Source organism: Oryzias latipes, chromosome 16 (genome assembly GCF_053564925.1).
Source record: "Oryzias latipes strain Hd-rR chromosome 16, Olatipes_Hd-rR_3.1".
Classification (NCBI taxonomy): Eukaryota; Metazoa; Chordata; class Actinopteri; order Beloniformes; family Adrianichthyidae; genus Oryzias; species Oryzias latipes.
Genome location: NC_136252.1, coordinates 28,738,626 through 28,750,892, shown reverse-complemented (window position 1 = coordinate 28,750,892; position 12,267 = coordinate 28,738,626). Strand labels below are relative to the sequence as shown.

Here is a 12,267-nt window from a genome sequence, read left to right as displayed (position 1 = left end):
TGATGGCTGTATCACATCTCATCAACAGTCAGCTTATTCTGCTGATGGCTATGCTCTATCTGTAGCGGACAAAATATTTAAGCATGTAAAAAAAGTTTTTTTTTTTAAATTTATATCAAAATTCATTGTATATTTTAAAGTTTTAAATTCAAAAACTGAACATAGGGAAGATGTAGATGACCAAGTTAGTTTACAGTAATGCAGGTGTTTACTGTGTTTTATTAAAAGGAGAAGAAAAAGTAAAAAAATAAAATAAAAAGGCATTTAGCTAAGTCACTCATGTTCACTTCTACAAGAGTTTCATATCATTGAATTCAGATAAATGTAAATAATTTGGCATTTCTCTGGCTAATAACAGGCTTGTTTGTGATTCTTGCTGTCATGTTTCCTCCACTTTACCAAAAACAAACTTTATTCTTACTCAACATCCTCAGCTAAATGTAAACTCCTCTGTGACACGTCTGTAATTTTACAATATTATGCTCTACTATGGTGTAAATAGCATGAAAGTAGCATTAGTTTAGATTAAAAACCAATGGAATCTGTATAGTTTAAAATTGTCTGAAACCAAACTTTAACAGCAGAAAGATGAGGTTAGAGGTGACGGGAAGGAGACAAAAAAAGCTGTTTAGGAGGACATAAGGACAGCTGCTTTCAATAAGGATGATTTGCTGTGGCGCCCCCTACAGGGAGCAGCTGAAAGAAAAACATAAAAAAAATGAAGCAATGATTTGATTAAATATTGATGGCATTTTTATTTCAGAATTTTATTGTTTTACATAATTTTTGTTCATTTTTGGAAATACAATATTAAAGTCTTACAGATGTCTTTTCTATGTCTGTATAGTGTACATATATATTTTAAAGAAATGGAACAAAACTATAAGTTAAAAACCAGAAGCTGCCATTTAAAGTCGAGGAAAGCATCTGATGGGTGTCCCAATTTGTTTATTTGACCACTTATCAAAATCAAATGGTTTTTTGTCTTTTACTAAAGATATTAAATACATAATTTAAATGTTAAAAATGGCATTATCTGCAGAAACTAAATTGAATCTAAAGCTAAATCTTTAAATCCTTTCTTCATTCCATCGTGATCCTATTTTGCTTCTTAGGATGTGTCACTGCAAAGCAGATTGGCCTTACTATTTACTAAAAATATTCTTAAGGTTCATTAGGAAGAGTCATGCAACGAGACAATGAAAAAACAACACATTTTTAATAAAACAAACAGTACCAACAACGTTAAAACACAATTAAGCAAATAAAATCCATGCAAAATCCAAAAGACTTCGACATACAGTAAGTTTGTCTGCCCTCACAGTCAAGGACAGCACCACTGGATTGACAAAGCAGAGCAAAGCAGATTGCCCTGCTCACTACTGGATTTCATATTCATAATGTTCACTAGGAAGAGTCATGCAATAAGACAATGACAAAAAACATTTTTAATAAAACAAACAATATGATGGTGATAGGCTTACAGACTCGAGGTCCATTTGCCACAAAAATACACAAAACATATAAAAGACGTGATGATAAAAACAGAACAGTCAAACAGGTATAAGAAAAATGACATAAAAAGTATTAGATAAAAACAATGTCATAAAAGTATAAAAAGGTATCATGAACTTAATAAAAAGACTAAAACTGCTGACTTAAACAAATAAATGAAAAAATTAAAAGTTTAAAAAAGACGATCGTACCAAAACCTCCAAATAGGGGATTGGTATCTGAAAGTGTTGTGCTTTACATTGGTGAGAGTTAAAATGATTTCATATATGAAGGATTAAGACGACAAATAAAACCATAAATAAAATGTCTGAATTACGCTTGGAGAGTATTAACTCTAGCACCAACAAACAAACTGCTTGCGCTGCACCACGTAGGCTGTTTTAATAAAATCCTTAGGGCATCATTATAGGCAATCTGTAGCTTCCTCATGCTGGATGCCATATAATTTGTCCACAAAACAGTACCAACAACTTCAAAACACAATTAAGCAAATAAAATCCATGCAAAATTCAGAAGATTGTGACATAAGTATGTCAAGTCTGCCCTGACAGTCAAGGACAGCACTACTGGATTTGCAGGCAGTGGTTTCCCTTTTTAAAGATAACTGGAACAGTGGTCTCCTGTGGAGGCTGGCGTATAGTATGGGGTCCGGGGAGCCTCAAGGAGGGTCTCTGGTCCCTTTGTTCCTGGGAGAAATGTAACTGTCCTCTCTGTGAAGGTGCAGAGCCCTTGAGATCAACAGGCAGACTGATGCAGCGTCTGCTGTAATGCAGTCATTGTCCCGCCCCGTCAAGGTGAATATTGAGCTGAGCCAATCATCAAAGTTCTTCATTTAGCTATTAATATTTGCTCTAACCTTTCTTTAGTGATGAACTCTGAGTCATCCTTTAAATGTATTGCTCAATAAAGGAAGCTATAGAAAATAGGGGGGGAAACGCATTTATTCTACTTCCCTAACTTGTCTTTCCTTCTTTGCCTTCAGTGTAGAAGAATTGTCAAAGACAGTCAGAGAGTGAAATGTCTATTTTTTTATTTTTCAAAATGAAAGGCTTTTGTAATAAAGGGAAGAGTTTTAAACGGTACTTTTTAAGCCTTTTTTTTAAGGCATCCTAAAACATATGACTGTTAAACTTATTGCGCTTAAAATGTTAGTTAGGCTTTTATTATTGATGTTTGATGTCTTTCTTTCAATGACCCGTTCAGGTTGTTTAAAACTTTAATGTGATTAATATTCTTTTTTTTCCCATGTACTTTTCCTAAAAATTCCCAAAGAAGAACATCGACAACACCTCATCTTCAATTCATCTGTTCTTTTTATTGTTTGACTACAGGCAATACAAACTAACAGGATATCCAATTTGATATATAGATAAAATCAACTTATTTTTTCGTTAAATTAAATATTAATTGTAAGAATATCCCTGTTAGTCAGCCTTTGTTTAAAAACATCTATAACTGCTTTGAATTTGCTCTGGTATCGTAAATGAACATTCAACATCCTATTATTTAATGCTTCTTTTAAAAAGTGGATGATCACTGCTTCTGGTTCTGCATTGTTGCTGCATCTATTACAACATAGGAGTAATCGATGAAAGATGTTTCATCTCCTTTGGCTGAGTCTGATTTTCTCTTTGAGAAGCACCGGTTCTTCTAGAACATCCTCTTCCTTCCAGCTTCCCATGATTGTGCTAAATGGAGCAAAGTCAAAAATTATAAATGTAATATCCAGTTTTTAAAGACCCACTCCAATGAAAATTTTGTTTTTGGTGTTTTGAACATGTTGTTGTGGCATTTTTCTGATGATGGAGGACACAGTTAAAGAAAATCAAGCTCAAAATCAAAAACAGAATTATCATAATTAAAAGAGCATTCAGGACACTTTAAAAAAATGATGATCAGAGTGTATCTTTAAAGAATATATAACATGAAATAATTAACTGAAACAGATATCATCCTTAAAAGCACAAGCTTAAAAGAAAACATTGATACCACGGTCCCATCCTCAAATGTTTCAATTACATAATCAATTTAAAAAGATAAGATGCTCAAAAATTCATAAAGGGCTGCTCTGTGGTTCAAATCCTGCCTGGCACCGTCCTTTTTGGAGTTTGCATGTTCTCCCCATGCATGCGTGGGTTTTCTCCAGTTTCCTCCCACATTCCAAAAACACACTTCATATGTTCATTAATTAGTCTGAATTGTCCTTATGTGTGACTGTCAGTGCTTATGGGTGTGCGATTGTGTAGCCCTGCCACTGGCTGGTGATGTGGGTGAGGCCCGCCTTGGCCCTGCAGTAGATTTGACGCTGGAACCCAGAGACCCAAAAAATTAGGTAAGAAAATGGATGGACGGAAGGATAGATGGATGGATGGATGGATGGATGGATGGATGGATGGATGGATGGATGGATGGATGGATGGATGGATGGATGGATGGAAAATCCAAATATCCTTTTGACCTGACTAGTAAGGGCAGGAAATGAAAAACAGGAAGCTTGTACCCACACTTCCTATTGTTTGGTTGACCCACAAAGCGGTTGTGTGAGTTCATTGCTCCTAAAGGTTCATGAAGAATAAGCCAGTGAAAAGAATTGGTTCAGCTTTTTATTTAATAACATCAGCTAAAATGCAGAACACAGCTATTTACACAAATTTATAGTAAATTTTATGCATTTATGAATTTAAAAAAAGATTGAATATAAATAGTTTAAATATAAATAATAATATTAATTAAATTAATAATAATAATTAAATATAATAATAATAAATATAAATAATAAATCTTTAACCCTAACTTAAAAACCTGAAATAGGGAAATAGGTTGCCACATTTTTTGTTTAAAATGAACAAAACACCATTGTCAACACAACTTTTTTTTGTGTGTGCGTGAAATCCTTTCCGTTGCTTTGTGGCACAATGCTGTCACTTGCTGAGTGTTATTATTAGTACAGTGAGTGTAATTAAACAAGACAAACTGCTCAGAAAACATAAATTTAGTCTGACTTCCTTTTCCTCTTCTTTGCAATGACAGGTTCTTCAGTCTTGGGACAACCAGACTGTTCTTTGATTCTGCATCTCTATCAGTGATGAAGAAATCACAGCAGAATCAGGACTTTGTGTTGTGATACCTTGTTCTTTCCAGACTCCTTCATACTTAAACCTTAAAGGAAGCTGGACTGCACATCAAAGCATCTGAACATCACAATCAAGGAGGAAGTCAGTATGACAGTGATGTCCATCTCATACCATTCTTTTGCTTTTTGCAAGAACTATTTAACTCCAAAAACACGTTGTTAAAAACCTTTTTTGTGATGCTCCTCATAGTTAAACGAGAAACCATCATTGTCCCTCTTATTAGGGTTTACATTACTTATATTATCCTCTTTGATCATCAGTATCTTTTGGAGTGTCATTAGCTTTTATAACATAATAAATTTTCTTAGATTCACATTTAATGCAACATTAATGTACTTATTTGTTCTGATCCCTAAAAGGAGCAGAAAAAGTCAGTTAAAAAAAAACAGTTAAAAAGCATTTAACCAAGCAGAGTCATATTTGTTCAATCTTAAAAGAACTGTAACATTTCAAAGTCACTTCATCTTCATAACAGTCTTGCTCATGATTCTGTTTTTAATTGCCTTCACTTCACTAAAAACTATAAGTGTTTGTCGTCAGGGGTTCTTGACATCAACCCACAGCTAAACTTAAACTCCTCTGTGATACTGACTTCTAAGGTTCTTCTGTTATCAGACACGGTTTTGTTTTTTCCTCTGTGATACATCTGTAACTTTAGAATATTATGCTCTACTTCTGCAGAGCTTAAAGTAATGTGAATCAGGGGTAATTTAACATTTTTTTACAAGTCAAAAAAACTGTAATATGACGAGATAATGAATTACTTTAGAATAAAAATAAAAATAATCTATAGTTTCAAATTAGCTCACACTAGACAATAACAATCTAAAGATGAGGTTGGAGGTGACAGGAAGGAAACCAAAAAGGATGTTGTGAAGAAGGACATAGGGCAGCTGCTGTGAGTGAGGAAGACGCAAAGGTTGGATGATTTGCTGTGGAGCCCCCTACAGGGAGCAGCTGAAAGAAAAAAAAAGTTAAGAATTAAGAAAATCAGGGATCAGATGAAAGTGAAGCAATGATGATACACTTTGATGGTATTTTTAATTGACAATATTAACTACATTCAGAACTTCATCTGAATCTGCATTTAAGAACATTAGTGTATCATTTCTCCTGTTTATTATTGTTAAGTGTTAGTCTTTTGGACTAAAAATATTTAAATCTTACTGTCCTCCTTGCTATGTATACAGTTTTTGCTGCATTTTTAAAAAGAAATACAGCAACATATTGAATCTATTTCAACTAGAATCTTTTGGTCAATGATCAACAGGAAGTTGAAAAGCAGAAGCTGCCTTTAGACTAAAAAAACTAATTAGACTAAAATACTTTTTACGTATATCTGTGACGTTTGATCGAACACAGCACAAATGTTTTGCAAACATTTTAAATAACATCCTTTTAATGCAGATGTTTTACTTAAGGAAGTTAATTTTATGATTTTTTTTTTTTTACATTCATTGAATTAAGCTGCACAGAGTACATCAAGTAACTTTATATAGAGAAGTCTGAGAGAGGAAATAAAGGTTAGCTGCGTGTAGAGAAACTTCCTGGAAACTTTGTTTGAAAAAAAATGCATAAAAGGAGAAGGAAGAGTTAAAGAGAGCATGACAAAACTGAGAACAGTTCAGTTTGAGAAAACGAGGAGAGGATTCTCACAGGAAAATGTAGGAATATATTTGATCAACTTTGTAAAAGTTATAGTTTTTATTTATACTTTTCAATTAGACCATAAAGGGACATTGCAGGAGGATATAAAGGGAAAGAAAACTCAAAAACCAGTAATTCTTTGTAACCTGCTGTATTCAAATGTGTTCAGCCAGGCTTGACAGTGTTTTTGAAAGTGTTTCCATCCGTTGAGTTGCTGTTTCTTGTACTTTGAGTGAGTTTTTTTGAAAGAAGACGGTTCATCCAGTGGAGGAAAGGATCTGCTGCAGAAAATGCTTGTTGTCCAAATGCTGACTCTCATCTTGGCTGTCACAGGTAAAATGGAAACAAATATTTAAACTTCTGATTCAGATCGTTTAAACTGTTTTGGTTTTTACACTGTATAAGTTTGGTTTGATTGGCTTCCTTTCTGCTCTGTGATTTGATAAACGTTGATTTGTTTGTGTGTTTTGTTGGAATCTAAAGCTGAGAATGCGAATGAAAGCCACTCGACTACTGATGTACCACAACCGAATGCATCAAATCCCCCCAAAACTGATATCAACAAACAAAACCAAACCACGAGTACTGTGATAGGTAATTCATAATTTTATACAAGTCCCTACTGTTACATAAGTAGTATTCAGCGCAAACTGAAATGACATACAATTTATTTTTCTGTTTGTTTTTGTCATCTTTAGAGGTCACAATGGTCGGCCGCTCAAACATCAGCATGTCCAACATTGACTCCACAGGTAACAACAAAACTTCCAACAACACAAGAATTCAAGGTAAGCAAGGACACTCGTGAAAACAAGGCAAACACACACACAGAAAAACCCTCCAAAATCATATCCAGTGTTACAAACTGATGCTGGACATGTTTGGTTTGAATATTCAAGATGACAAACAGTAAGACTTTTCCACAGAAATATTTAAAGATGTGCTGAAGAGTATCCAGGAGGTGCCAGGCATCATTTTATTTGGGGCTGGGTCTCTGATGGGGATCGTCCTCACAACCGTGATCTTCTGTATCATCAAAGCCTGTCAAAGGTACATTTTCATTTCTATTAAAAGTGTCCTGTTTGAAAGTGTATTATGAAAGTCCAATATGAATCAGGCTTTTCTTTAAGATTCTCATTAAAAATTCTGCATGATAAACCAAATCATTGCATCCCGCCTTGCCTTTGACACTACTGTTTTTTTCTCCTGTTATTAACTAAAAGCACTTACAGAGTCACTGAAGATTCAGGATTCTCTTGTTAATTTTTTGTTTTTTTTTTGGTCAAAGTAATTGACTTCTTCTGGCAGCATCAACAAAACCAAACCACGAGTACTCAGAGTACAATCAGTAACAAACATTTGCTTCATCAATAAGTTGTTGCCGTTTCTGTGCTTCAAAAGCAAATGCCATTTGAAACGGGCGTATTTGAAACTTAGAAAATATGCAGGGCTTCACGGCTCATCATATTTTCTAAATACAGGCAAATAATCCAAGCCCTCAAACCCCACCCTTCTCGTGTTCCCAAATAGGAAATACCGCCATGTTGAAACCAGTCGACAGTGAGTAATGGCAATGGCGATGGTAGTTTCCATAGATACAATGACTAATGCGACGTGTAAACACAGAGCTCTCAGCAACGTGGAGGGGAAAGGATTGCTCCATCCAAATGGTCTCGCTCACAATTCAGTGGCGAATTTCTAATCTCTCTGGCTGACCAGAGAGAATTACAGAACAGCGTAGAACTTGTGCATCTATTATTTCAGTCTGCTTTTTACTTAATGTCACTTGTTTTTACAGATGCAACGAGAAAAGATCATCCTACCCATTGGGTGTCATGGAGATGACCGCTCAAAACTCTCCAAAGGTATTACTTCCTTTCTTACATGCAGTGTACTGAGGGTGATAGTAAAACCAGTAGATATGAAAATAGGTTAGAAAAATGTCAAGAGTCAAAAGCCAGTTGTCTGTCACATTAAAATAGATCATTATTTAGTTTGACAGAATAAAGAAAGACAAAAAAAGAAGTTTGGAAATCCCCTTTAACCTCTACAAGTGAAAGTCGGCACTGAGCCCAATTAATTTATGGCGTAACACAAACTTGCATAGGGTCCTAAAACAGCCACGTTGTTAAAAAAGCAAAAAAAAAATATATATATATATATATATATATATATTTATTTTCAATATTTTAAAGGACCTATATCATGTTATTAGAGTCGCAGAGTTAGTTTCACAAAGTCATTTTGCTACCCAGAAGTAAGACGGCTCGATTTCTGAGGCACCGTCTTTCGCTCCTTGTGGGTGCCTATTTCATAACGTCAACCTAGAGCCAGCCTCGGCAGTGAGTCTGCATCTCACCCACGAAAGCGAACAACATCCAAACTTTTTTTGAAGATAGATGTGCATATTGCGCATACAAAGGAAAAGCGTTTTGCTGATCGCTGCTAGCTCTGCAGAGAAATTGGGTGTTTGAATTAGCCTGGGGGGCGGTGCTGGAGACATATTTAACCCAAATTTTGATGTCACTAAAGTTAAGTCTGAATTCCCTCTCTACTCACTAACCCGCTAGAAAACGAAATATATAGTGCCCTGGACTTTAATTAAATTTGGACACATGCTCACTATATGCCAAATATGGCTTCATCTATTTGCCAAATAAAAAATGTAATAAATGTGAAAATTTTACAAAGAATATTTATTAATCCACTGTCTTTTATTTATACAAATTTAGTTGATTTATACATTTTTTTATCTTTATAATATTTTTCAAATGATATTTTGTTCAAAAGCAATGCATTGTATAGTCTAGAGAGCATAAATGAACACTGTATTTTTGCAGAGGCTTCTGGGGCATTTCCGGGGTGCTGAATTTTTAAATTATCGATTTGGCGAGCGCCCTATATAGAGTACTAAGTAGTGAGTAGTGCGTGAATTTGGACAAACGCCTTGATAGTGTTAGTATGACTCTTGTTTGCAGTGGAGCTAGTATTGTACATGACCAAACTGCTTCTGGTGGGACCTTAGAGTCTTGGAGCTCTGATTTCGTACTGCATTCAGAACCGTTCAGAGAAGATTTGTCATCAATTTAATTTGAATTTAATGAGCCGACAAATGACGTCATCTTAAATTGTCCCTGACAGGCGGATGGAGAGGCAATCCAGGATCAAGAGGCAGCAGACGGAGACGTCGGATCTGCTGGACAGTTGTTACTCAATGGGGACGGGGCACCAAAAGAAGCAGAGTACTCAGATCTTGACTTCTCTGCGGCAAAAAGCAGGAAGGCCCCAGAGGTGGTGACAATCCCAGAGACTGAATATGCTGAGATTAAAATAGAAAATCAAGCCCAGATTGTTGAGGAGGATTGTGGAATAATGGAGGGCAACCACGAAACACTGATGGAAGATGATGTGGTGAATGAAGAGGAAATGCTTCACGTGCCGCCTGAGGAGGCAGCTGTAGATGACGAGTTCTCCAGACAGATTACTGATGAGACCTGAACTCCAACTGTCAATGGAGTTATACAGGATTTCACTTTTATTTTACCCATGTGTATATGTTTTGACTGTTTATGAGAAGTGGACCTGACCCCTCCCCCCTTGCATTCTAAACGGAAGTACCCGCTGGCTTTAAGAAACCAAACTCCCATGTACTAAGAAACAGCTATTACTCAGTCATTATATTTGTAAGAATAACCATTCCTGCTCTCGTACCGTTTTTTACATGTTCGACTGCTACTGTATTTTTTTATCAAACTTTTTTTTAAATTCCAAGTCGAACATTGGAACCGTTTGACAGATCTCATGTCGCCCACTTTGAAGTGGTAGGGGTGTGGACTTCCAACGAGCTAACTCTGTATTGGTGAGAGTGGTTGCCATAGAAACAGTGACTCATAGACTCTTGTTCCAACATGGCGGCGACCATGATCCAGAAAAATGGCGACTTATTTGGCTTAATTTTGTGTAAACTGGTAGTAAGTTATTAGATATGGATAATCCCAAATCAATTCAAATTTAAAAATTTTTTGTACAAAAGTATTTTCTAATGCTAAGCAGCTTGAAGCGCTCAACAGTTAAACAAAGCAAGACAAACAAAATAAATAAATAAATAAAATTTAAACCAACGCTTTGCTGTGCCTTTCCCCTCCATTGACACATACACCCCATGACCCCACACACAATGACTTATGGATGATGGTCATATCTTTGCTTCTGGATGTCATTGAGGGTGCCGTTCTTGCTTCATGTTACAATTTTCTCCACTGCTGAATAACTGAATCCAGTGTCCAGACAAAGAGAACATGCCAGTGCAGGGTATGTTGGAAGCAGACAATCTAGCCTTTGGTACGCACTAGTGATCTAACTGATGAAAATAAACTCAAACGTATGTAAAAATAAATCCCACTGCAAACTTTGAGAACAGGAAGTTGAGAGATAGTGAAAATAAGCTTCTGCATTTAGGGGAAGTACAGAAGAATCCACACAGCACAACATGCACATGTACCCTATGCAAACCCAAAGCTGTTGCATGGGCGGTGAACATTAAAAATAGGTATGTATCAGTGTTGTAGATTTCCGATTCTGATTCGTTTTTTTTTACGTGGATTCTGATTCTCAAAAGATTTTTTTCCCCATTCAGATAAGATGTTTGCAATCGATAGAAGGTAGAAAAGAAGAAACTTTAACACTAAGAAGTTGATACAATTCTTGATTTAAAACCAAATTGTATGTTATACTGTTGAACAGAATTGTGGAAAAAGTAAGTCGTAGTATCACTACTGCATACAAGTATGTTTAAGTTGAAAGTGTCAAACGCGCATGGAAGAAGAATTTATGTGTTTTATTAGATTAGCCAACTGAAAGGTTTTTCTTTATTGTTACTTGCTTATATACAGAGTTTTAGGGCCAGTTTACAAACATTTTTTTTTTATTGCAACTTTAAAGTCCTATATCTATCAAAAGAAAAAAATTAATGAGAAAAAACACCAAAGTGGTCTGTTTATCGGAGCCGTGCTCAGAGAGGAAATTTCACGATAGGTTTCAACCATCAAGAACTGTCAAACCTTTTGGCGACTCAAACCAGCTGTCTGCAGCTCGGTGTCAGTAAAGTAGAGTTTAGCTTAGAGACACGTTTGGGTGTAGATTACTGCTACTTTATGGTTTTGTTCATTCACATACCTAGAGGTCGATTTGTCACCTTACGTCATATAACTGTCACACACACAAGAAACATCAAAGGGAAATGAAAACAGTGTCACATACGTCCCTTCCTCCAAAGGAAACATCTTGTTTAAATACAAAACGAAAAAGAGGAATGAAAATAGCACAAGAACGTTGAAAATGCAGAAAACTGGGCCTCTTCAGATGGAAGCGTCACACAGACTAGGAGATCTTGTCTGTCATGGAGGAAGAAATTATTGGAAGAGGACAGCTGCAGGGAAATGGATGACTTCATCAACAGACTGCAGAGATCCTGCAAACCACCTATCAATAAATAAAACATTAATAAACTGTAAATCAAACCAAGGAGCTTCCAAACCTTTGAAACATTATTAATGAACATTCAGCTTACCTGTATAATTGAGTTCAGTTGGTCTGCTCTGCTGCTGCATGCTGCTAGCAGTTCTTTATGCTCACTTTGACTTTAATCTCATCAATTTACGAGATTTATAGTGGTAAATATGCAACTTTAAATATTCTAAATTTACAACAAAAATTTGTAGATTTACGACTTTAAATTTCATAGTAGTTTTTTTCCCCCTTTAGGTGGCCCCAAAACTCTGTACTTATTAGAAAATTGTAAAAAACATTTATACATTTTTGTTTTTTTGTTGTTTTGCGATACATGAATTGAATTGAAACAAAACCGTGACCCCAAAAGACGAGGTTTAAACCAAGTCATGGGGAAAGTGAATCGTTCCATCACTAGTGCGAACCATACACAGCCTTCAACCAAGATATCAGTGAATAAAAA

At 35.7% G+C, this 12,267-nt stretch overlaps 1 protein-coding gene across 2 annotated transcripts; it reads left to right on the top strand.

Moving 5' to 3' along the window:
• Nucleotides 1-6,235: 6,235 nt before the first annotated feature.
• LOC101171940 (uncharacterized) lies at nucleotides 6,236-10,418 on the top strand. 2 transcript variants are annotated; one of them, XM_020710339.2, is made up of 7 exons: nucleotides 6,236-6,313; nucleotides 6,530-6,629; nucleotides 6,780-6,890; nucleotides 6,995-7,084; nucleotides 7,223-7,346; nucleotides 8,095-8,161; nucleotides 9,438-10,418. In XM_020710339.2, exons 2-7 carry the CDS (start codon nucleotides 6,587-6,589, stop codon nucleotides 9,792-9,794), a joined length of 792 nt encoding a protein of 263 aa, XP_020565998.1. In that variant the 5' UTR covers nucleotides 6,236-6,313; nucleotides 6,530-6,586; the 3' UTR covers nucleotides 9,795-10,418. The 2 variants fall into 2 exon arrangements, with proteins under 2 accessions (XP_020565998.1, XP_004078504.2); XM_004078456.5 differs by having other exon boundaries at nucleotides 6,254-6,629.
• The last annotated feature ends 1,849 nt before the right edge of the window (nucleotides 10,419-12,267 follow it).